This window comes from Pieris rapae, chromosome 19, assembly GCF_905147795.1.
Source record: "Pieris rapae chromosome 19, ilPieRapa1.1, whole genome shotgun sequence".
Taxonomy (NCBI): Eukaryota; Metazoa; Arthropoda; class Insecta; order Lepidoptera; family Pieridae; genus Pieris; species Pieris rapae.
In genome coordinates, this window is record NC_059527.1 from 9,032,608 (window position 1) to 9,059,066 (window position 26,459).

General features: G+C 34.6%; 3 protein-coding genes and 1 long non-coding RNA gene across 8 annotated transcripts in view; 2 read left to right on the forward strand and 2 right to left on the reverse strand.

The window, feature by feature from the left end:
• Window positions 1-1,148: 1,148 nt before the first annotated feature.
• Window positions 1,149-3,533, reverse strand: LOC110991926. The gene is made up of 4 exons (XR_006750862.1): window positions 3,299-3,533; window positions 2,532-2,684; window positions 1,606-1,774; window positions 1,149-1,335 (listed from the first exon to the last, which is right to left on the reverse strand). It is a non-coding gene; the product is annotated as an uncharacterized LOC110991926 (long non-coding RNA).
• Window positions 3,534-4,404: 871 nt separating this feature from the next.
• Window positions 4,405-7,428, forward strand: LOC110991921. The gene is made up of 4 exons (XM_022257509.2): window positions 4,405-4,558; window positions 5,393-5,560; window positions 6,727-6,886; window positions 7,082-7,428. Exons 1-4 carry the CDS (start codon window positions 4,478-4,480, stop codon window positions 7,210-7,212), a joined length of 540 nt encoding a protein of 179 aa, XP_022113201.2. The 5' UTR covers window positions 4,405-4,477; the 3' UTR covers window positions 7,213-7,428.
• Window positions 7,429-8,514: 1,086 nt separating this feature from the next.
• Window positions 8,515-15,881, forward strand: LOC110991928. Of its 3 annotated transcripts, none has more exons than XM_045632362.1 (5): window positions 8,515-8,660; window positions 10,588-10,684; window positions 13,236-13,421; window positions 14,123-14,273; window positions 14,357-15,881. In XM_045632362.1, exons 2-5 carry the CDS (start codon window positions 10,604-10,606, stop codon window positions 14,446-14,448), a joined length of 510 nt encoding a protein of 169 aa, XP_045488318.1. In that variant the 5' UTR covers window positions 8,515-8,660; window positions 10,588-10,603; the 3' UTR covers window positions 14,449-15,881. The 3 variants fall into 3 exon arrangements, with proteins under 3 accessions (XP_045488318.1, XP_022113212.2, XP_022113211.2); XM_022257520.2 differs by having other exon boundaries at window positions 8,515-8,656; XM_022257519.2 differs by lacking the exon at window positions 8,515-8,660 and adding an exon at window positions 8,751-8,969.
• A 197-nt stretch (window positions 15,882-16,078) lies between these two features.
• LOC110991919 (visual system homeobox 2-like) overlaps window positions 16,079-26,459 on the reverse strand; it is a 60,294-nt gene continuing 49,913 nt past the window's right edge. For 2 of the 3 annotated variants that reach the window (XM_045632361.1, XM_022257507.2), the window contains 4 exons: window positions 24,004-24,178; window positions 17,950-18,095; window positions 17,467-17,646; window positions 16,079-17,329 (listed from right to left, as the gene is read on the reverse strand). In XM_045632361.1, coding sequence (XP_045488317.1) covers window positions 17,222-17,329; window positions 17,467-17,646; window positions 17,950-18,095; window positions 24,004-24,178 — 609 coding nt within the window. In that variant the 3' untranslated portion in view covers window positions 16,079-17,221. The remainder of the gene's footprint in view (window positions 17,330-17,466; window positions 17,647-17,949; window positions 18,096-24,003; window positions 24,179-26,459) is intronic. The other variant, XM_022257508.2, reaches the window with a different exon arrangement.

The following is a 26,459-nucleotide window of genomic DNA, read 5'->3' on the forward strand; positions in this document are numbered from 1 at the left end:
TGATGGCGAATTTGTTTAAATGCTAGGGTTCAGACGAGCATCCCGCATGCGGGCTCCTGCAAAAAACCGATCCGGTCGAATTGTGCCATTAATCACATTTACATTTCAATACCAGTGTTCACACGGCTTCCTGCGTGCAGTTTTTTGCTGGACGCTGTGGCTTTTGCGGGAGAGTGGAGTGGTGGCATAACTGATGATGCTTTTTGTCATATTTGTACCACGTTGTTTAAAATCTTCATTCACCCTTTTAAAAAGGTCGTCAAATGTGGTTATACTCCTTCTAAAATAATTGAAAATTTTTGACTCATCTCTTCTTAAATCGCTCATAAGATTCCGAAAAATACCCGAATTCGAGCGTCATGCCAGAGTAGGATGAACCCATAATCTTCTATTTCGTTGCCGACGCCGATACTACCAATGGAAAATTAGGAAAGTATTCACGTCCATTTCACCTGATAACCGGCGTTGGAATGGTAAACAAAACAGGATTTAGCCATTTACGAAAGTCTTGTATTTGAAGCCATTCCTCATTAATTTTTTGCCGATATTTATTTTTCGCCTTTGGCCCCATCGGCTGCGCTCAGCGAGTCGAGCCTATGCCTCCTCGCGCGCTGCAGCCCCCATCGAGGGCTATATTGAAAATTTAAAACTCAATAGCTGTTTTATAGTCATCTTTTTCATTAATACCTGATATCTAGAAGGATAATAAAGGTATAAATGGATCATAGATGGAATGATCCAATGATCCATTTTGGAAGGACGGACACCTGGTAAATATATGCAAGGCAGCGGTAAATAACAGATGAAGAGGTTAGTATGTTTGGGTTACAATTTTCCTCATAGATATCATATAAGACTTAAAAGTAGGTTATTAGAATAAAAACAACATTTTATATTCTGACATATATTACGTCATCTCTATATATTTTTAATTAGTGAGCAGGTAACAATTTACAAATTATCACTCTCTATCTCTCTATGTCTCTATCGTATTTAACTTAGTCCACAGATAGAATATTGAAGAAGTTTTAAAATATGTCTCATTACTATAGCTACTAGTACTAAACAACCACTTTAAAAAAAACAACGATCGAAATAAACTAATACTGCACTATAAAAAATATTTAAAATATTATTATATTTTCCTCTTTACTCCCTTCTTCACTTAGAGTGTTTTATCCCAACTCTGAAGTAAATAGTTTCATGGCGTATACATCTTTGGAAGGACTTTTTGGCCCATCAGACGATGTGAAATGTAAGTGAATTTTACTTGTCTGTCTCGAAGCATTTCTTCTCTTCTACTGTTGACAACAGATGCGAAGTAGTATAGAATAACTGAAAATATTTAATTTATTTATTATATTTAAATTATTAGATATTGGCATATGTATTTCATATGTACTTATAAGTGTCTAAACTAATAGTTTCGGGGATCATTTGTTACATCATAGTGTTCTTCAATTTGTCTGCAGTATGTAGTATAAATGTCGGGGCAGTTTTAAAATTAAAAATTAATTGTGATAAATAAATGTTTGTTGTGTTTGACCCCGGTAAAAGACCATGATACATACTTTATACATTGACGGGTACTCTCTCAACACTTACTTGCATAAATGAAATATGCTGACACCATTGTACTGACTTCAGATGTCGTTTCCATATTTTTGGCAACTTTGAGTGAGATAAGAATACTGCCGAAGAGCGATGCAATTAATAATATCACTGCATATATCCAAGCAGTAAGTAACCATGGAAGAAGGAATTTTGGTTTTTTCTGTGAAACAAAAGTCAAAAATCTAAATTTATTTATTCATATAGGTAACATAATGTACACTTATGAACGTCAAAAAAAAGACGTCAAAAGTAACGTTCATTTAAGTACGTAGGTATATTTAATGTATATCGCCCGAACCCAATAATTAATCCACACTCTCAGATTGAAAACAAACTGAGATCATACCGACATAGTCGATCAATCTCCTATCTGAATCCCAATAATCAAACCCTACGCAGACAATCCATTTTTGGCAACGGATAGAATGCAATCTCTTCGCTCATTAAACTTATATTTGATAATCAATATAGTAAACCAAATGAAGTAAATAAAACCATACAAATAATATTAAAATATACATGTCTATGGTTAAAACATATCTACTAGCTTTTAAATTATTTAAAAAACTGGTGTACGTAAGTTAAAATCTTAAGATAGGATATTGGCACAGTTGAACTGTCATTCTCATACAAACTTCTATCCATATACACCAATCCTACCTACAACCTATCCGTTGATTGGTTATTGGCACACTCTTATTAATATTTGAATTAAGATGTCTATCTCAGATGGTCAAAAATGGATTAAGATGAAATTATGAAACTTTATACGCATTAACATGGTACCATAGGAGTTAACTTCTACTAGAACTATACGCATTATTACTGCTTGTAGTAGTTGTAGCCAAGTTACTGGGGTACTCAAGTAGACCAGATAGAATAGTTCAGAGTCGTCTCGTGTAGGTACTATTTCATACCTGGAAAGCGCCATATGCCATGAGACACGCCATGATGAATTTGATAACGGCTGCAGCGGCAACAACTACGTAACTTATTCTTCGTATCTCAGTGTCTGGTCGTGGGAGTAATGCTGCTGTTCCGTACACCAGAACCGTGCCAGTTGACGTCATCTATAATAGGTTTAAAAGTTTAATATTGTCTATATTCCAGCTTTTTATGATAAAACAGTATTTCAAACCGTGGGTCACTTTTCCATGCAAAAGTATTAAAATATTTTGTGAATATTGGAAATACAGTCTCGGCGCTGATTTTAAACTGTAAACACCAATTTCTCGATGACCCGTGACGCTACTAGTAGATTATACTAGTATGTGTAAGAGTTATATTCTTCAGACTTATTTCAAATAAGAAAACTTATTTACGAGTTAAAAAAATTAAACAAGACAAAGAAACATTTTGCGTCTTTATTTATAACCACGTATATTTCACTGAATTATTATACTGTGTGTAATTAAGTATATCATTAATATATTTATTTCTGCTCTATGTTCTATCTACGACCACAGCAAACTATACCTACGTTTCCAATCCAAGTTGAAATACTCCATACTGTAATTATAAAAATACTATTATACTAAATATAATATTTTAATGATGAGTTAATATAATATCTTAATAGTAAAACAATGATTCGAGAAACAATAATTATTTCATAATTTAATGTAATACCAATGTGTATGAAGGCGTTAGGTATCTATGAGTAATAGTTTGAAATAATACTTACTAAACTCAAAATTGCTACTATTTTGGCGCCAACACTCAAACTTATACAACAACAACAGTTAGACATAGGAAGACACATTTTAAATCTAAACCTTTTTACGACGCAATTAATAATACAATAAATCGGTGGATATCACCGAGATTTAGTACTACTTATTATAAGTTACATTCTATCTGTAAACTTCAATCACTCGCCGGCTATACGAATAAAATACCAATATGTAATTGGCAAATAACTGGAAGCAATCAGTGTGATAATCTTATTATCTGAGTTATACTGATAAACGGTATCATACCTCCCATTACAGGCGCCAATACAAAGTTATTCTATATTTCACCAACGGGATTAAATATACCTAACCCAATGTAGGTATTAATAACATACTTCTCTATATGTATATCTTACTCACGTACTTTTGCATTACCATTTAGTATATTTTACTAGAAGTAACTTTTTGTTAATTGTAATTTGTAATAAAAAAAATGTCTACTTTGAAGTTGTCCTACTAATATTATATTTATGGTTTGTGTTGTAATGTTTTCACACAAAAACTACTACACCGATTAAAAAATTCTTTCACCTGTAGAAAGCTGTATCTTCACCGACTGGCATATAAAATTAAAAAAAAAATAGGGATCCCTAATAAAAATGCATTCTACGTAAAATATTTAACAAATTTAAAAATTAAGTTAGGTAAAATCTGTATTTTGATTAGATTATGAATGTAAGTGTGTATATATAATCTGAAAGGAAGTAATTAAAAAATCAAGTAGAATAAAATTCTTCATGATAGCAAAAAAATATCTATAGTCCGACTTTGTATATACGCGAGTGAAATCTCGGGGCATTGCTACGTTAACATAATTAAACTGTTTTATAATTCTATCTTATTTTTCATATCTTAAATAGAAAAAAAATATCGAAATATCGTATTGGTAATAGGTATTAGTAATGTAACGTAACATCACTTCAAGCTAAAGCATTTGGCGACAGACCGTTTAGATAATGCGTTTTTACGTAAAAAATATTATGAATCTATTGACGTTTTTCATAATAATAATTTCACCTTGGAGGTTTTAGATTATGTAGGTATTATTGTAGATATCGTGTGTATTATCAGTAATAGTTTATTAGTCATTGTATAGAGACGTGTAGTGATGATAAGAGAGACGGAGAAATATGGGAGTGCCCATGGTTAAGAGATGTTGCTGCTGCGCCACTCTGCACACTGGGACCTTGATTATAGCCTATCTGTACACGGTATGATCTAAACAGGTGATATCGATAGCTTATCAACCACTTTAACACCATACATTAATAATTTGTAATCATACGTTGTATCATTTATCACATTTTCTATACTCATTAATTGGAATGGCAAATTCGAAAACGTAGTTATATTTTGCAGTTTTTTCAATTTATGATTCTTTATTACCGACTTTATTATCACGTTTGTCTCGAATTATATTTGTTTGATACGTCATTGCTAATATTACCTTGGGCTTAGTTATAAATAGTACAATGTACTAACAATTCGGTATAGCACTCGATACCGGTAACACGACGACGATTTCACTTATGTATGTTTTGGTAGCTAAACAATATTTACTCTGAATGATTCAGGATAAAACACCAACTTTATATATATTGTCGGTACACCCGGGCAATTACTAACTAATATTTGGAACCAATGAGATCCAATTTCAAGTCTTGACTTTATTTTGCTTTTAACAAGGATGACTGGTCCGGCAGGTTAAATGAATAAAATAAAATGAACAATAGCCATCCACGTATTATCCATTTATCCACGGGGGGAAGCCCTGGATCCTATTAAAATTACATAGATATCAGTGAAATGTGTACCGTTCTTGATAACTATGATAACAGATAAAACTTCAAATACACCTACTTCGGCTTAGTAACTATACGGATATAATATGCAAAAAAAAAACTAGCCCAGGTTTTCGCCTTATTTGCTTTATTTTATAGCCATTAATAACAAGCGAGTTATGTAACCTTTTTGTTAATAAATAAGGATAAAATTTTAGAATGACAGGAAAATAGATTAATGGAGAGACTGTTACTGCTTTCCAGATATGGGCATTACTGGAGCTGACTGGGTACAGTTTGCTAGTTACTCTTGCTCCTATCGCTCGAGAAGGTACTGTGTCTGCTCATCGGTACGTCTTGTATATCACAGCTGCTACTGTTAGCGGCATACATCTTTTATGCTCTCTTCTTCTCATTGTAGCAGCTTATAAGGTCAGTTTCCATACAATGATTTAGATGTACGTATAATCTGAAATATTTAGACACTACAAGTAAAAAATATAATGATGAAGGTAAAAATTGGCAAACATTTCAGGATTTTATAAATATTGATGTTGATGAGTATTTAGCTATACGCAGCAATGTTAAATCAAAATGCTACCTTCGTATTTAATTATCTTGTCCCTCGTTGTATAAAATATCCTACGTAAAAATATAAATATGTAAAATAAATTACACCAGATCCAGCCGATCTTGAGTTATAGGTGGTTGTTATTACATTATTTATCTCTTTTTTGGTGGATTCTCTTCCGCTCCGATTAGCAGAATAAGTAAAAAAAATGTCGCAAAAGTTATCGAATAACAATAAATAAATACATTAATATTACGAATGCTACTAGCATGTGGTGCCATCTGTCGACAAAACTACGTCATTTGTCAGTTCAAGAAATTCCAATCTTGAGGTACCTCCCGGTAGGTAAATGAGGAGATGCATAACCTATGGCTATGGTCTTGATCGAAGATATGTGTTAACATGCAGTATCGCAATATTGGTGCTAGAGAGAAAGGGTCTAATGTGTAAAACTGCCACACAATGGCAAGCAATTAAACATTTCTGTACCTTATTGAAATCCTAAAAAAGGTTTAGGTTTAAAGACATTTATTCTCATAATAGACATTAGTCACTTACATGAGAACACTTATATGCTAACGTTAGAATTAGATTGGGATCACTCAATAGATGGTCTTTTAATCTTAATTTAAATATTGCTAGGCTGCCTGCACTTCTTACATTTTTTGGGAGTCTATTATACCGCAGTACTCCCCCAACGCTCAATGTTTTTTTTGCCGTAATTGGTTCTATACTTAGGTAGAATTAAATTATGAGGGCGTCGTGAACTGCGCTTTTGAATTTGATTTATTTTAGTGAATGTAATGTTAGTGTGTATGTAGTCATTTAAAATTTTATAGATTAGTAAGCTAAAAATTAACTTTAAATTTTAAATTAAATTAGCTTTAGCAAACTAAAGTAACAACGCTATTATAAGACTGTGAGGAACGTTAGCTGGGTCGGCTGGTATTTGCATAAAAACGAAACCACATATTTTCAGCAAAGTAAACTTGTATTTTTATTTAATCCATTATTTTAATTTCATCAGAAATTGGCGTCTCTAACTCTACCATGGACCATAGTGACGGGTATTCTGACAGCGTTGTTCTTCGTTATGTGTCTCACAGGCATCAGTCTGATCCTTCAGGACTCTGGGGAGACCCTTGAAATAGAAATCGTCGTAATCGCTGTGCACCTTGCGCGAGCTTGTGAGTGTTGATATTGCCTTTTAAAAACAACTGCGCTTTTTCTTTATATTGTAACATCCATAGTTATTATTATATATTTACTTTTTAAATATCATCTTAAAGATAAATATGTATACGTTTGTTTAAGTGATACGTCCTTATAGTAACTCAATAGCATTAATTGAATATTCAACATTACTATTTTGTTCATTACAGGCGTTTCAGTATACAGCATCATAGTGGTTCACAGCCGTCACAAAGAGATCATGTACGAAGAAGATGAAGCACGGTTTCAAGGCTCAGCAAGGATGTACTATCCTGTCAAAACCTCTGACCATCCCGTATAATATTTTTTAATATATACTGCTTTTTGTGTGCCGAATATAGATATTAGAGAATATCAGAAAAATTCCCAAAATCTAAGGTCGAGAAGTGTGCATTTGACGCTGTGTCAAATGCTGCATGCATATCCCTTTCCAACGAAGGCCTGCAATTCTCAACAATTTTATGAAACGTAAATGTTTAAGTTTAATAAAAAAAAGTTTTGTTTCGACATTTCTAAATATTGATCTTTAATTTATGTTCGATTGAAAGAAGTATTGTTTTATATGAACCTGTATTAGATATTATGTTTATTTGTTAGATATACTAGCCTTTTTTATATAACAAGAATTAAACGGGCTTATTGACAATCACAATGCGAGCGCGGCGCCGGTGCGGTGTCTTTTAAGGATTGATACCTACCTACGCTCTGTTGTTGAAGGAACATAAGATGAAAAAATCAAGAGCTAAAAGTAGAGCGGTGTATAAATATAATCTGGAAAGCTTTAGTCCTTGAAAAACATCTTTAATTGACAGTCTTCCCCTTACCTAAATACAAATGTCTTGAATGTACAAGTATTGATAGTTGCGGTTAATCTTAAACAAAGATACACATCATACCTACTCTCACATGCCGTTTAACATGCAATACAAGAATAACTAGTGGCATGTCAGAAAGCAATGGAAAAAAGCTTACTTAGTAAAAGAGATTGCAACAAAGTGTAAAAGCTACAAAATAAGACAAAGACCAATGTCCGTTGTTGATATAGTCGGTGTTCGATATATTATGTAGTTGTGAAATATGAATTGTCTTTTTTTAATTAGTAAGGAAAATGTATAGGTAGAATACATAGTTGTGATTTTCATTGGGAAAGAAAGAAAAGTGGGTGTAGCATATCGTAGATACGCACTAAAAATGTACATACTATATTGTAGTATATATTGTGTAGTATTTTCTATAAGATTTTGATGTATGTGGCAACATATATACACATAAGAAAAGAAGAAAACAGACTTTTATGACGAGTGAATACATATATATTTTTCTTGAGAGTTTCTATAAGAATATAAATTAATAACTGTTGTTTGTGAAGAATAAACCAACTGCCAAACCTAAAAATGAGTTGTGATTTATAATAAGATAGTACATCCCCAAGAACAACATAAAGGAATCTTAGAAAATGATGGATAGATGATAAAAAATTTATTTATTGGTCTTGCGAGTCAAATACGTTTCAGTTTATAGGTCATGGTACGAAAAAATGCTATTGACTTCAGAAAAAAAGTGGGCAATTTATTGTTATTTTATGTACATAATATTGTCTTTGTTTTTACACTAGACTATCAAAATCTAGGCCTCATGTAATTTACATGTCCTGCCATTATAGTCTGTGCTCGCGTTTCCTTCGTATCTGTAAAGCAAAAAAATAATATCTGTGATTTATCTCCACCCAATTATTGTAATAATTTGTAAGTAACTATTGTTAAATGTTAATTTGTTCCTATGAAAATAAATTCTAAAAACGATAATAATTATATATCAAATAATAATAAATAAAACTCAATTACATTGTGTAAATTGTTGAATTTAATTATTAAATCATTTTTCTCTCATAAAATATCGATTTACTTTGAACATTATGTACTTGTGGTGTCTGTAATCTCTATCTAAATTAGTTTATGTGTATTTACACTAGCGGTGATAAAGTAGATTTCAACAGATTTATTAAAGATCAGTTTTAAAGTTATTTGTTCTCAACAAGAAGTAAAATATTATCTAAAAGTAAGTGTGGTTTTATAAATGGATATCTTAGGATTTATTTATTTATAATAACAATAATAATTAATATAACTAAGATTATTGTTTCGAAATTGCTATTGCCTGAGTTTGGTTTACTTATAACACTTGTCTCGATAATTACATTTAAATGTACAATATAATGTTAGAATCAAAATTCTTTAGTAAGGAAAATGTATAATATAGAATTTGTAAGGAGTATTCTATAGAATTTGTAAGGAGTATTCTATAGGCAAATGAGGAAAAATAAAAGGCCTTTCCATCAAGTATTCTGAGAATTTTATTATATTTGATTAGACCTACTGGATTAAACTGTACAGTAATTTTAAAATATGCAGAGACTCTTATGTTGCATAAGATAAGTTATTGTAGGAGTGTAAATGGAAATTAAAGATTTGAATTTATTGTTGCTACCAGAATTTAGCATAATGCTTGTATTCTAGATTCCCACATATCAGATGTTTGTAATGTCCATATTTCTCAGAATTGGGTGAACTTTACAGTCAATCAATTAGCATGTGCTTTAATAATAATCTTAATAGATAGATTGTTATGCTGTTCATTTTTTAACTTCATAAACTTAAATAAAGTTTATAAAATGTAGAAGATTTATTTTTGAAGTAATTATAATTTAACATAATTTGATGAATTAACTTAGTTCCTTGTAGAACTACTACTACTAAAAAAAAAATCAACTGCAAAGATGTCACAGACTGATGTAAAATATCTTGTACAGTTCTAGTTATTGCAGTCTGTTTCGGCCAGAATCATCTTTAAAAGTTTAATTTGAACATAATAAAGGATTACTAGAAAAGCACTAAGCAACCTAGATGTAGATCTTGATCAAGTTCATCTGAAGTGTGTTGCAAGATATACATATTAAATAATCTAGAGTTTATACTGTCAAATATTATATTTTAGTTTTTATGCGAACTTGAATAATATTTTGAGCTTTAATTCGATAGAGTAGAATTGAATAGAATTGTATACTTTAATTCATAAAAAATAAAAAGTTCATTTGAGAACTTAGCATTATTTTATTATAGTTAAATTCACAGTTTAATCATTATTGTGGGATCATGTTGCTGATGTTAAAACTATTTCATTCTGCAAAGGGCTATTCATTCAATTTATAATTTAAAGTGTAGAGAATCTCTGAGTGATAAATTCAAGAAAATTTATCTTTCCCTCACAGTATATTTATAAAAATGTTACATATACAAAAATAGTGATTTTATAGTATAATGTAATAGAGTTTACTACAATTTAACATATGCATAATGTTAATACTTGGTAAAAACGCAGGCTGCGTATTTCCCTGTACAAGACTATTACAATCTAAAGTTAGTAATTCTGTTATGGGAAAAGGGATACTCTTTTATCTCTGCCTTTTTATTTTTGTTATTATTAAGTGTTGTGGCGAATGGCAGTGGCAAGATATTTTGGCACCACTTTACTGTGAGTCTCTAAAATTAAAAAATGAATATTTCTCTCTGTAATGTAGAGATTTGAAATTAAATTACTTTTTAATTACTTTTAATTTATGTTTGTGGTTATAAAATCTTTATCAATTGAGTAATCAGATAATAATATGGGTTTTCAGTTTATCAGTGTGAAAAATGGCGGTTCCACATATAACGTCATTTTGTTGGTGCATGGGGTTGGAGGCTGGCTGCAAGTTCATTGGATTTGTGCATTTGGTGAGTGGATTATTGTATTTGTTACCTTATTAAAGAATATAGGCACCTCTCTTAATTAGGTTCTGTATACAGTATGCATTGCTTCCGAGCTCATTAAAATATTGAATGTTATGGAATTGACAATTAATAAACATAATAATTATATTTATATATATACTAGCTGTTACCCGCGACTTCGTCTGCGTAGAACTACTACTTCGTGTAAATTTGTTTGGACTGAATAGGCTCTGAAACTATAATGAAACGATTCTAATGAAGCCGGCACATTGAATTATTGAGATTAACATAGGTAGACTTTTCCTGACCCTGATCCCTGACTTAACTTAGTTTAATACGTTTTTGTATACGACATTTTTTGTTTTTCCTTCTTTGGTCAAAACATGTAGGTTTTGTGGACTCGATACTCGTGAGCACGCCACATACAGTTGCCCATGGGAGAAACAGTTTTTTTCTAAATGAACACCAGCTACTTTGAGTGTCTGTCCTTGAGCTTTGTTTATCGTCATAGCGAATGCTGCTTTCAGGGGAAATTGTACTCTTTTGAATTGGAATGGCAAATCGGTAGGGATTATTGGAATACGGGGAATTAACACTTCTTCTCCCTTTGCTGTTCCTGTCATAATTATTGCTCTCACAATATTGCGTCCCAGGTGTGTAATTTGTAGACGTGTGCCATTACACATTCTTGCATTCGCATCAACAGGACCGGGACACCTACTTTTAGCCTCAACTTATGGGAAGGCACCCCCGATAATTCTAAGGAGTTAAGAAATTCTACAGGGAACGATGTCACTTGCTCATATATGCTCCCCATGTATACATTGTAAACGCATTTCTCCTTTCTGACTGCCGTTCAGCATTTAACACACGTCGTCTTTGGGATTCTTCTGGCATCTCTGCAGCTATCAATGATGCGTATCGCTCAGCATCTAAAATCTGCCGGGCCTGAGTCTGTTCATAGGTCTCGGCAGCTCTTTGCGTTGCGTGTCGCTCAGCATCTATAATCTGCCGGGCCTGAGAATGTTCATAGGTTTCGGCAGCTCTTTGCGTTGCGTGTCGCTCAGCATCTAAAATCTGCCGGGCCTGAGTTTGTTCATAGGTCTCGGCAGCTCTTTGCGTTGCGTGTCGCTCAGCATCTAAAATCTGCCGGGCCTGAGTTTGTTCATAGGTCTCGGCAGCTCTTTGCGTTGCGTGTCGCTCAGCATCTAAAATCTGCCGGGCCTGAGTCTGCTCCTCAGATTCGTGGGATCTAGCTACTTGCGCAGTTCGAGCTCTTTTAGAGCTACGCGCTAAATTAGATTTACGCTTGCGAGGCATATTACTTAACCAGTTACCTACCTAAAGTAATAAAAACAGGTAAGTACTTATGCAAAAAAAAATTCTTTAGCTGACAAAAAAATTTAGTTAAAGGTACTGAGTACGAAACTATACTTAAGGTAGGTACTTATACACATGAAATAAAACAAAAACAAAACGAATTGCTAAACTAAAACTAAATGTTAAAAAAAATATACTATCCACATGGAATAAAAACAAAATGAATCGATAAAATTATATGCGAAACTACTGGAACTATTTTATTCACAAAACAACATTACTTACCTATTAATACTCAATAAAAACTATGCTGACCTTCTTAGGTACCGTAACTACTTACTAAATGTGAAAAAACTTAAAAAAACCCTCCTACTAATCTACTACAATTTTATACCTATCCTAAAAAATGAATTAAAGTATTTATTTTACCTATTAACTATAATTCTACCTACTACTAACTTATGCTAAACTAATAATAACAACCAAAACAACTAAGTAAATAACACAAAATGCTTATCCAAGAAACCCTAAACACCAATGAAAACGTAAAGAAAGCGAATACGTTGCAGCTCAAAATTGTAGATATCGCATGCGTCCGCCAACAACGTCTGCCCTCACGTGTCTGCCCGTTCGGGTAAGCATACTTTGTGATCTACACTCCTCCCACCGAGCCATCCGCGTCCCCCGCACGTCTTTGCAGCCGCGCCGCGCAGCGCGCCCGCGCCCGCCAGCCCCGCCACACCACACCATGCATCGTCACACTCACACATTCATAGTGTATAGGCCGATGGGCCTGATGGACATGTCAGGCAGAAAGTATTCTAAAAGCTGGCTAGGAGTATTTGAATTATGCGATACATAACTGCACCCCGCGTTTCCACCCGTATAATTCCGGGATCGGGATCGGGATCTGGATAAAAAGTACCCTATGTCCTTTCCCAAGGTTCCATCTATCTCTATACCAAAATTCATCAAAATCGGTTCAGCGGTTTAGGCGTGAAAAGGTAACAGACAGACAGACAGACAGACAGACAGAGTTACTTTCGCATTTATAATATTAGTAGGGATTCTAGATAAAAATTCTTTAACATTTGCTGTAATGCTTATAAGTTAAAGGTATATTATTTACTTTATGTATAATCGCGATGCTCTGGGTACAAAGCCAAGAATGATATAAGGCATGCAGTAGTGTTACATTTTACATAAATTATAATAACTAGTACAACTTTTCTAGCTGACAGCATGCAGTCTGATGGTGGTGTGTTCGATATACGCGGAAGGCTTCCGCGCCTTCGCGGGCACAGCCGAAGACGCGGGCGACCACGTGTACAGCACCTGGTACGCCATCAGCACCACGGTGGCGGTGCTGAGCGCGGTTCATGTTCTTCTGGCCGGTTCTCTGCTGTACGGGGCTTACACGGTATATCTCTCACGTGTAATTAAAGTATTGTGAGATCCTAATAATTTACCTTCCTTCTGTGTTCTTCAGCTATAATAATCGAAACGGTCAAAGTTCAAATCTAAATTAATTTAATAGAAAACAAATTATTTATAGCCTTATTTCAGAATCAATATACATTATGGCTATTGTTTTTGTTGTCTATGATAACTGATTCTGTGTGCCCACTGGTAAAGGCCTCCCCCATTTTTTTAGTGTTAAAATTTAAATTTGAAAGGACATAAAATAATAGAAAACAAATAAATAGTAATATTATGTAAACAAAAATAACATGAGTATCAAAAATACGGTCGACCGACTATAACAGTGATTTACTTGATTAAATAAATATACAGAACAATTATGAGTTTGTTCTGCAAAACCAAACATTTTTGGTAGTTTTAATTGTATTTAAAAAAACATTTTATTTTTTTGAAGTTTTTATAAAATAATCTGTAGATTTGTGGTAAACTTATTAAATAAATAGATCAGGTGCTCGTATATACGCGTATACGTGAGTAATCAAACGAACATTTCAAATTTGCTTAAAAACAGTGGCGCTACAACCACCCTTCTAATATAGCGATAATAAGCGTCAGTCTTCTGTGTCCGACACGTAAGGCTGGGTGGGTGCCGCTTTCTTCGCGATGTTTTACCTTTAAATTGTCTCGTGAAATCGACAGCGGTCCAGCCGAGTGCTTCGCGGATGGGTGTTCGTGATGTGCGCGCTGTCTCTGTCCTCGCTGCTGTACATCTTGGGCTCCATGCCCTGGGGCTTCTCCTCCTCGGGCTCCGAAATCTACTTGGCGGTCGTGGAGGGGATCTTCTTTTACGGTGAGATACGGTTCATCATTATTATCTATCACCATACGCCGTCCCGATATCGATAGCTGAACGTCATTTATAAAACATTTCAGGCTCGATGCTGTACTGCATCCTCTGCGTCAACAGCTTTTACCTGATGCTGAAGAGCACCGAAGATATGCGAGGACCCAAGGCCGACTATTGAGCGGACGTCGTCGGTGGCTTTTGAGGCTTTTTCAGTCTCCGTTCTGTCTTATTGCTTTCAAGTTTGAATGAAACAATTCCATTAGGCATCTATTTAAGCGAGTATTTTACGTAAACGGTCCTCCACCGTCCCTTGCCCCACGGTGTCGAGAAGTTCAAATGTTTATAAATTTTCGTCGATGCCGCTTATTATATTTATGTATAAGGGAAAACGAATTGTATGCGAAATATTCTGATGCCAAAGAATCTCAATTTTATATAGAAATTGAAGTATTATAGAGTTTTATGAGAAAAACATTTTTAAAAGAAATCGAATGTCGTATTTACGCGAAGAAATTGAATTTAAAGAAATGTATAATATTTTAACTATATTTACAATATTGAATTATGTATTTTTGATGATTTTGCCGAGTCTAATATGCGGACCATTCTTTACTAAAAAACAATTTGTTTCGGAGGCTTCGATCTGTCAGATTGAGATGAAATGTCCTCTATCATATATTTCAAGGTGACCTTTCACCCTCTGACTCGCATATTTTCATATATTAGTATACAGATATACAGACTCACTCCGAGTGCCATACTGTTATATAGTGCTGTTTGTCTGGTGATATAAATGTGATTTTATACTTTTTCAATATATTATGTTGATTTTGACTTAATAAAGGGTCATTTTGCGCCACTTTTTTAATATGTTTCAACAGTTAAGTTTAACTGTTTAATGCTTAACACTTAATTAATATTAAGAATATATAACCTTAGCATATAAGTAATTGTTATTGTTGTTTCTGGTTGAGACTTAACTATTATTTTAAGTACATTTGTATCGAACATAAAATGTCGAATTACTTCTGTAATTATATTTTTTTGTTAATATCGCCATCTGAGCCCAAACCTTCGACCTTACCGATAATGGGTGGAGCCTGGAGAGGCCTAATTTTTTATGAATACTGTCTTATTATTTTCTTATGTTTTAATAATATATATTTTATAATTCATTTTGTCTTTTGTTGTGTAGCGCCATCTAGGAGCGGTTTGAAACATCTTACAGAAATGAGTTCCGCTTTCGCCGATAGATGTCGCTACGTGTATGATGTTCGCTCTTACTGCGATTTATTTTTTAACGTTTATTCGATAATACAGAAATTCAGATCTTTTATATTTTTACATTGACCTTTGGGTTATTTTAAATTCTATATACAAATTTTGTAACTATATGTAAAAATTCATTACTAACTTTTAGAACACATGTAATATTGATGTTATTTTCAATAAGTAAGCCGCAAAGGCATGTCGAAATGGTTATTTATATGTTCCTTTAGATAGTTGTGTATTGTATGTAATAACACAAATTAATAAACTACGACGCAGAAATCTACTTGTTCAGTTACATTGTAAGATTATACTCTTAAGGTAATAAATGTGCTCTTGGAACGTTTGTTATTTTCCCCCGAGAGGGCAACGGGTGGGTTGATGAATCAAAATCAGTTTATGCAATTAATTATTTATTCATCGGAATAGTCTTATATTACGATGAGTCACATTGAGTTCCCTCCGAGTGGTAATTCAATAAATATATTACAATTTTATTCTAATATTATAAGTACAGATTACGGCGGTTTAAGACTAAACAACAATTTATCACAACGCCGAATATCAGAATATTTTTAGTCTATACAATTGTTGCGAAAGCCCTGTTAATTGAATTGAAGTTGCTATTTTGAGAGCTTCTCAACAAATTTAAACAAACATTTTGCTTACAATAATACAGGTATGTAGTAATTATATTTTACGAGGCTACAGACGCGGCTGAACGAATTTTTGAACAGATATTTTGACTCGTTTACATAGTTTCTACAAATTTTAACAAGTTTTGTACAAAATTCCCATCCGTCTTTTAAAAGGTTTCGCTGTCCGCGGCCAGTCCGTATCTTATAATAAGTTAACAGGGCTTTAGTAACGCGTACATTCAGTGACTTCTTTAGGCCAAATTTTTATTCGTCAATAATAAGTACTGTGAGTGCGCATTTGTCTTAATTTACATTTTTTTACTTCTTAATTAGGCTAAATTAAGATAACTTAATTGCGTTACAAGATAATAAAAATGTCGCCGACAAAATCATGTTGATTTCAATTAGGCCCTTTGAAAGCATCGTGCCGTTTTGAAGAACTAAGGTAAGAGAAATATCATGTTGACAGCTGACAAGTCTATAATCTGAGGTCATCACAATTCACAACCAATGAATGATAATAGAACAAAATATGCGATAGACCTCGTTAATGGCGCAATTCAACTAAAATATAATTATTGCGCAAGAAACGAACCTGTCTATTAAAATCATCGCAACTACAATAAAATTAGTTTAGTAAAAATACTGACAAACCGATGAATGCGTTAATTTGTCGTTTTTGGTAATGTCCTTATTATGTTATTTGTCTTAGTCTTTCCACAATAAATTTACATTTTCGTTACAATTTAAGAATATACAGCGGAACACTTCGTCTCGCAAAACATGGAATGTCCGATCTCCCAAACTATAAAAATATGATAACTTTGTATACGCTACGAAAGAAAATTCGTTGAACCGACGATAATCCGGAGCCTTAAGCCTAATAAGTACATTTAGTGCTAAATGGCGAGTCGCCGCAACTTTATACAACGCTAACACAACGCTAAACAGATAAATACTTAACTAAAGGTATTGCACGAAAAGTGGGAAACGTTAAATAGGCTAGAATGTACATAATTACAGCGGCGCCAGAGGAGCCGGGGGTCAGTAGAGCGGCTGCTCGGTGCCCACGTCGATGTCCTGCCGGTCCCCGTCCTCCTCTGCGCTGGCCCGCAGCCCGCGCACCTGTGGACAGTCTCGCCGCTCATACAGCTGCAAAGGCAACGTCGGACACTCTTTACATGAAGGACTTAGCTATGTTTCAATAATGTTAAATAAAGTCATTTAGTCTTTCTTGGAATTGATAAGACGAATCAGTTTATAATACCTATAGGTGACATGGTTTGTACCTGAAGAAGGAGGTTGCTGGAGAGCAGACGCGCATGATGCTCCTGCGCCTTTGCTCGAAGACAGGCGATGCTGTTGTTGCGGAAGGCTTCCGGGTCTTCGTAAACGTCGCGACCGTCGGGTGAAGTCCGACCCTTCGCCCCAGACGACGCTGTTGTGCTACTGCCCGGAGAGCTCTGTGCCTGCAGAAAGCCCTTGTCAAATAAGTGTCTTATTAGTTTCTAGTATTAAAAACAGATTTTTGTTTTTAACAGTAGTTAGGGGTAAACGGGTTAGTAACCCCTATACAATGATACAGTACTTTCTTACTGTAAAATACAGAACAATGTAGTGATAAAGAAATATATTTAGCCGTTAGTTTTATAAACAAGTTGTAAAAATTCCTTATGGGACCCTGCCTGACACCGCACTGTCCTGGGTTAAATTGACCACGTACTGCCTGCTGTTAATAGAATGGAGGGTTCTTCAGAACAGTATAGGATTACCTGTGCGTCGTGCGGGTCGTGGCGATGCGAGTGAGGGGAGTGGGGGGAGGCTGAAGGCGCCCGCTCTCCTTCGGCCTCCGAGCCTTCGCGCTCCGACCCTGACTCCTTCAGGTGCTGCGCCGCTTCAAGAGATTTGCGGTGCATACCTGCAAGATGGAATCTCTATCAAGGAACGTACAACACTATCACTGATAGATCCATAATCAATTCTTAAATGAAATATATTAGAAATGCTGGTGCAACGACGATAATTCTTGTTTAGATAAGCTAAACACAGACGCAATCGCTTTAAAAGTAAAAACTCATCAGCCCTATTCAAAAAAGTGCGTGGCGTCTTAGTACTAATTTCATTATGTATTATAATTAAGGAAAAAACAAAATCGGAGCAAAGTCTGCCGTAGCAATGATTGGAAACTATCGCTTAGCGCGTTTATCAAAGCCGTGACGATCAGAGCACTCGATATTAACCCGGATAACCAAATGAGCTGGTTCGAGGCGCCCTCCTTCATTTAGATGCATCTATGCACGCGCACTTCAATACCGATAGCTCGAACTACGGGGACGGATTCAGACGTATTACGCTCAATAGCCTCGTATAAGTATAATCACAGTTTAACAATAAACTCATATTTTGTTTACCAACTTTATAAGTATAGTACAATTAAAGAATCAGGAAATATACAATTTGTTTTCTTTATAAATATTTGGTTTTTTTTTTCAGGAAAGCTAAACATTTCAATTGGCTGGGGTTTCGAGGGCTGATGACGTGTGTTGCCTTTCTTAGATTAGACTGTTTTGTATTTTGTTACATTATCATTGCAACCCGTGTTTTACTATTGTTTTCCTTTCGAATATACCTACGCAATAACTAGTATGACTTCCGTCTATCCAATCCTATATATTATGACTTGTGAATTTAAGGGAAAGACAATTCGTGCCTGTGGGAATGATAACGAAGTGTGAATCTCGCCAATGGAGCGACATGTATGACGTCATTAAATCGGGTTTGATCTCACTTTTTACCATAACTTCACAAATTAATTCAGGAATTTGACTAATTAGGTTGTTCAATGTATGTGAGTTCTTTTATGTGGTTTTAGGCTTTATTAAAACTTGTAAAGCCTATAAAAATATGCTTTAATTAATGCCCGTGATGCTATATTTCTATTTATACCTATCGATACTTTGCTATTGTTAAATCCTGTTGAGTTATTTATTAGTTAAGTATAATAAACTTCGTGTATTAATGTTGTTAATCAAGGCGGTTAAAAATGTGAATACACCTAGGTATATAGTAAATGTAGACAATGCAATTCTAAAAATCCGTTTACTATAACTTGCATAAATAAAAAGATCACACCTATACAAGTTTTTTACTACAATATCTTATTATTAATAGATAAATATGTTAGGTTTAGAGATAGATAAAGTGATCAGAAAAGGATTGAAATATCATAAATAAAACAGCGAAAACTGTATTAAAACCAAACATTTTATAAATAACAGAGTTAGTGCTATTTTCATAATAAAAAACTGTGAAGATTTAATATTGAAGCAGGATTTTACGAGGTTTTTATATCCGCGTTGAAGCTGATGTGAATATTGAATACCTAATCAGTAGACGTGGCTCTACTTTACGACATCGAGTGGCGCCATTGCTGCTCACTTTATTTTCAACCAGCGGACCCGACACACGAAGTCCTCTGTCCTGATGACTTTGAATATTGTATTCGAATTGGTATAATTAACTAAAAGGATATTTCAGAAGTGTTTATTATTCTAATGCTTTATTATATACAACTTTATTAGTTTTTCTAGCGCATATTTAAATAGTTTTGTTGGTATTACGACACGGGAACACGTGGCATATGAAAAATAATAATACTGACCATGAACCAAAACCATGAATTTCCAAGATTAATGTCACATACAATTAGCGACTGTAAATACCGATCACGCGTGATGCCGTGACCAAGGGAAATGGCAGTCATTGTTATAATATAGATGTATAGATCTAATATAATACTGAACAAGATCTTGGTCTGAATATAATGAGCGATTGAATTTAAACGATTATGACGTGAATATTTTTTAAACAAATTTATTCAACTTCACATGATCGGTTGTGAACGTCACTCAAAAAATTTAATTCAAATGATCAGCATGTCGCCAGGTATGAAATATACCTTCGAAGATATTTAGAAAATTTAGTATTACATGTAATTGTTCTCATAATCTGATTAAACGAGTACGCTCGAATACCAAACGAGCAGCCAAAAGACAAGTACCTTTCTGACCGTCACAAATTGTACCGTACTAACTCGCAAAGTTCCTCTCTTACAACCAAACTACATACAGTTTATTCAAACGTGACTGCGGTCTCAGTGTTAACATTTGTCTTATGTCTAGCAAATAGTATTTTATTGATTTTCATTTGTGATAGTTAAGAAATGCAAGTTTTAGTATTTAACAATCGCTATTTATAATTATTAAATTAATATTAATATTTTAACATTTCCAGTGATTTGGTTGTGCATATTATTTACACTACTAAGTAAATTGAAGATTAACTATATCTATGAACCAAGACTGGGATAAGATAAAAATTCTTTTGAATACTTATTAATTTCAAAGGCAATTTTCCACATCTAACTCTAACTTTAAAAACTCTTTCAATTGTCGTTAATGTGTCGCTTCGGATATACTTTAAGTTAACTTAAAAAAATAGGTTTATAAAGTAAGATCCTCAATCAAAGTGCAATAAAATCCACGATGACTCAATTTCCTTTGATTTCTAATACATATAACAATGTTTTGAGGCGTTCCTGTGTCTGTTAGCACTTTGCTCTAATGTAGAGTCAATTTTGAAATAAAGAAGACATCAAAGCCTTTGCTAATGCGTTGTGTGATAATTTTTAGCCATTTAGTGAAGTGGCTCCCGACAACACAAAGGACACGTCTCATACCACCTAGCGTTTTAAGCTGATATTAAATTTTCATATCACGGACGTTAGGTTTGAAATACACGAGAGAGAGACAATTTTTGGAATAGTCGGGATCTTTTTATTTCAATCTATATATCGATCTAATTCTGTTTTGTGATATAATCAATTAATTTATATTACACCGTAACAATTTTTTAAAACATTCTTCGCTTCATAAATCCTGTGCAAACATTTCGTTGTCAATGTTTTAATTCGTTCTCTGATTTAAATATTGTTGGAAAAATAAAGTGAGGCACTCTAGGTCGTATGTCGTGTGAGATCTGTTAGTTGATAATGTTGCGCGGAGAGCGTAATGCGCGTGTGGACTGCGCCTAAGTGTTGGTGTCATTTTCCTAGATAAAAGCGTTATGCACAAAGCAAGTGTGTAATAGGTTGATAATTTAGAAAGATGCCTGTTTTCATCCATTTGCGTTTCCTTTGATCTGCCAGAGTGGCGCACACGGTCGTCTAGTGGATTGGATAATGCCTTGATGCGAGGCTTTTGTTTATCACTGATTGACATTTAATTGGCGTTTCCGAGGATTTTCAAGTTTTTTATGCATTTCAAGATTTATTGAGTGGCTCGTAGAGCGCATTCAACTTTTAAAATTGTGCTAAACTTTGTGGAGTAGTAGGGCAGGCGAACGAGGCTCTTCATAATATGTCCCTTTGATTTCATATACCGAGAGAATAATGAGATCATGAAAAAATAATTATACACATTGTTCATTCTGTAATTAAGTATCAGGTATAATTTTTTTTCTACTAAGTAAATTAATTATTAATTGAGATAAGCGGCTAAGTAATGTTTATAATAATTTAAAAATTAGCGGGAAAGAAATTAGGTTAATATCAATATTAACTTGATACTGACTTTATTTTTTTATAATAACATTAAAATAAAATACGAGTACCTTAGTTTATAAGGCTTAGCTTAGCTTTTAAATGAATTATCTGTATCATATATTTGTTGAACTTTACAGATTTATGAACATGCCAAATAAAAATTACTAATTTGTTAATTTATATCACAATTCCCATTGTGTATTTTTATTGCATTTACTTAAATATTGTCTGCTTCATTGCATAGTTCTTCCAATTGAATAATATACATTTATTAACTTTCAAAATCTATAGTTATATAGTTTATAATTTACAAATAAACTTACACTCTTATTTAATCAAACAGTATCTTATTGTGAAGATTATTTCAATTCTCAGCTGTTATACCTAATCAGAACCTTACGTTTATGTATTGACGAGGGCAGCCATTTTGAAAATGCAAAATTATAAAAAGCAAAAACAAACGCGTCCCCTCTACCACTACATGGGCAGGTGAGTAAGTATATAATTAATATGTAAAGCGGTAGCCCTTTAAATCTGCGTTAATCAAGCCTTAGACAAGGGCGGCCATCTTGTTTCCCCCCGCCCGACTTTCCCCTCCGCCCTCGGCCCGATCCCCGCGCCGCGCGCAGCCTGAGCTCTGTGCATATTGCTGCATTCTTTTAATGATTTGTGTGTGTCTTCATAGGGAACGGGTGCCGCGTAGCGCGTAGCGGCTACGCTGCGTAGGCCTGTAGCCGTTGAACAACGCGAATTTTTTCTACCCTAATCTGACTAATTCTTTATGTTTCCAAATCGAATTATTAAGCAAAATATTAATTTATGTAAGGTCATAGACTTTAATTAACGTATCAAGCTAATATATATTCAATATCAGAACAATATTCAATATGTATAATGTATATATAATTGGAAAATTGATAATTATCGGACAGAAAATAAAGTTTGAAAAAACTGGAAGAAGCCTTTACCCGTGAAGGGGTTCCGTTGGACGGTACTAGGAAATTTGATATCAAATCATTTTGATTTGATATATCAATTTGATATCATAGGATATCAAGACAAAAATATTATAGTGTAAATTATTTTCTAGAGGTGTAATGTTTTTATCGCAATTTCGTAATTCCATTTAGCTCGTGGATCAGGTTGGTCAGTGCCGACTATAAAGACAGACTCAATTTTTTAATAATGATTGCAAATTAAACTGGCTTTCATTATTATTATATACATAATAAAACAAATTCATTTTTAGTTTGAGGAATGAAAGAAAAATGTTTTTTGGGTTGATCTTAAGTGAAATGAGTTGCATGACAGGAGTAGAAAATAATACAGCCTTGTAGAGTAACAAAGACGGTCGCGAGTAGACACATGAAGGCTCGACGCGACGTCCCAGCTTTGAGACAAGTGTGAAAAATGAGCAGTTCTTGGGAGCATGATTAAAAAATTCGGCCTTTGTTTTATTTAGCATCATTTTCAGAGAGCTTTAGGTGGTTTATTACAAACTAGGGTTCGCTTACATCTTTCCTTTTTTCATACAGTATGTATATTTATGTAAGCGTTGTTAGGCATAAGTAAATAATTCCTCAACTACACTATTGAATCAACTCCACAATATTAACTTATACTTATACGACAACTTATACTTATGTATATGTTCATATACGTTCAAATGAGTTTTATGTCAAGAACGCTGGATTGCTAAAATTTGTCATACGAAGGCCAGCCAATTAGTGTCCAATTATATTGATTAGATATAAATATGTGATGATTTTGTTGTGGCTAATTATTGCATTGTTATTTTTAATCTGCGATCGGGAAAGAAAAAAGTGACTCACCGGCGGGTGGTCGGAGGCGCAGGGCGCGCTACGGTCGGCCGGCCGCGCCGCTCGACTCTTCAACAAAATCATCACATCATACATTTGACATTACATGTGCCTAGCTCTATAGTCGCCTATTTGCGAGATATTGCTGGTTAAAGTGACGAGTTCAAATTAGTGATACCCAATCAACTAAGATAACTTAAATAGTAATATCGGTCTACTATCACTTACCTGCATTCATTGCATATACATACATACATATATTGTGCTAACGTTGTGCTAACAATTGCGAAGATAAAAGCTAAATCATCGTATAGACAATCACATCATGGGCTTTATTTGAAATTGATTTGAAATTTTTGGGTTGGTAAATTATTTCTTCCTATCGGTAATAGAGATTTGCTTACCGAGCAGCCACGGGGCGACATTGTCGTTGTCTTTCGCACTCTTCAGGATGGTCTCGGGCAGCGGGAGCGAGTGACGCACCATGGCGCCGTAGAGGCCATACTCCGCCATGATGGTGGACCGGCCCCAGCACTTCTCCGTTTTGCGCCACTTCGCACGTCGGTTTTGGAACCACACCTAGAAATGTTTAATGCATGATACAGAGCCATGAATCATGAATTATTTATAAATAAACTGGTAAGCATAAAAAATCGTAATATTACTGAGAGAAAACGAGTTTCTCTGAATAAAATTCTAAATAGTTCTAATAATTACAAGCTCATTGCGAATAGGTTACCTAAAGGCACTCTTCGAATTTAGAAAATAAATTGATTACATGGACAGTGTCCGGCAGGCGAGGGATGTGAAGTGCGACGCCGCGTTATTAACTAAGCGAGTAAAACAAACCAATTAGTGGGAACAAACGCGACTAGATTAAATTTTCAAACTCGAGTGTAGCTCTCTACCTAACCGACAGGGCTGTGAGGTACCGGCAATGACTATACAGAATTATCGTTTAATCCATTCCAGCCTTATCACTATACGATATAGTGAAATGATTTTTCTCAATTAAGAAAAGCCTCAGAAGAACAGATTTAGAGTAACTGAAAGTTGTTCTTCTTATCAACAAGACAATGGTAATAAATAAACTTAATAATGTTGCACACACTTTGACTTCGGAAACTGGCAGCCCTACAATCTCAGTGCAGAGCGCCTGCGAAACAGTTAATTTCTAATTAAATTTGTTAATTAAACTCGATCCGCGCTCTCCGCGCAAATTAATACTCCGGCAGTATTATATTCCGCCCCCCTCTCCGTAACCCCCTCGTCTGAAATCCGCCTACTTGCTTTGTGAGCGGAACGAGTATTTACCAACGTATTATCATATTATTAATGATATACAGGAACTGAGACATTCAAGGAGCTCACTGTCATGATTCATTTTTTTCAGAACTAAGTCTTTAAAGTGAGATGGGACTGGTCAAACACAATGGCGAAATTATTATTGTTTTCCTCCATATATATATAACACGTATATATAGACTTTGTTAGTCATAAATCAGGTTAACGGTCTTTGGTAAATATGCAACCCTTTGTCTTCTCTCTCAGAGTATCAAATCTATTTTCTTCGTAATTTTTATAGTATACATTCTGTGCAAGCAATCGTAAATTTTTGGGTCAAAGGCGTGCGTCTTACGTTGTTTTCTTCACCGAATCACCGAGTATTCCTCTGGTACATTGATAAAAAATCCAGTGAAAAACGTTTTTTTTACACGAAGAATAAAATGCCCACCTGCAACTAGTCCAGTAAAATAACACGTTTTTCTTTGTTAGTCAAGTATATAAATGATAATTTGATTACAAGAGACATTATTGTTCGTAGCTCCGACAAAGATAACCCTTGAAAGAAAGCATGTTTGTGAGCGTAATGATCACTTAGCGGCGTTTAAGTCAGCTTATCCGGAAGGGACGGACGCGGGCGTTATTGATTGGACACTACGACCCGGTGACAGACTAATTGTGCGGCCCGGGATTACCCAGCCTGCCCGGATTACACCAGGCTACTTTAATTGTTTGCGGTCGAGCCCCGCGGCCAAATGATTATTGAAAAATTCAATTGTTTCGTTGGCTCAACATTGTCGTGTTGATTCTTTCTGACGGCTGAGAGTGGATCGGCCTTGTGCGGTGAAATCAGAGGCGTTAGCATAATAAGAAATTAATTTGATATTGCAAAGTACTAAAGACACGACGGCAGTGTTTCACCGCTCAAACACAGGCAAGGAGAATGCAAACACATCGTCGGCTCCAAAAGTAATTCCGCTCGAGTTATCTGCTCAATATCGTGTAATTGGCACCGCCCGTAGTCGTAGGTAGAGGTAGAGGCAGGCAATGCACGGAATCTCCAAATTTCCTAATTAACATAAAGGCACAAGGTTGGTGTAATTGTTAATTTGGCAGCACATTCGGGCACGTTAATGACGCGTGTACTGCGAATTACACCCGCCCGACAATTTATTATCCATGTGTGACAATCCACTTTCACATGACCTCCTGGATGCGCTATTGTGGCCGACTGGAGAGCTCCTCATTCACTGGACGCATTAGTTTAGGGTTGAATTTGTAACGTCTGTAAAACAATTTGTTACAAGTAGCTGGTAGATTTGAAAGCGAATTTTGAAGCTAGTGGTACAAATAAACTAGCTGTATCTGCCATTAAGAGACGAAAGCGCCAATAAATGAACATCATCTGCTTCAAATCAGAAAAAATTACGTAACAAGATAATTATTTCTTAAAAAATATAAATATTTCTTGCTTATGATTTAATTAGATTGTAAAAGTAAACGTTCCGTAAGAGGCCCTTATGGGTTGCAACTAAGTTGTGAACATTTATTGAAAGGGCGCGGGTGAGCCACTTCC

Bases quoted from the DNA above. Each gene is read 5' to 3' on its own strand.
- LOC110991921 (XM_022257509.2), top strand. From the start codon at position 4,478: ATGGGAGTGCCCATGGTTAAGAGATGTTGCTGCTGCGCCACTCTGCAC. The intron at 4,559-5,392 runs GTATGATCTAAA...ACTGCTTTCCAG, and splicing joins TTATAGCCTATCTGTACACG to ATATGGGCATTACTGGAGCT. The intron at 5,561-6,726 runs GTCAGTTTCCAT...TAATTTCATCAG, and splicing joins TCATTGTAGCAGCTTATAAG to AAATTGGCGTCTCTAACTCT.
- LOC110991928 (XM_045632362.1), top strand. From the start codon at position 10,604: ATGGCGGTTCCACATATAACGTCATTTTGTTGGTGCATGGGGTTGGAG. The intron at 10,685-13,235 runs GTGAGTGGATTA...CAACTTTTCTAG, and splicing joins TCATTGGATTTGTGCATTTG to CTGACAGCATGCAGTCTGAT. The intron at 14,274-14,356 runs GTGAGATACGGT...AAAACATTTCAG, and splicing joins GGAGGGGATCTTCTTTTACG to GCTCGATGCTGTACTGCATC.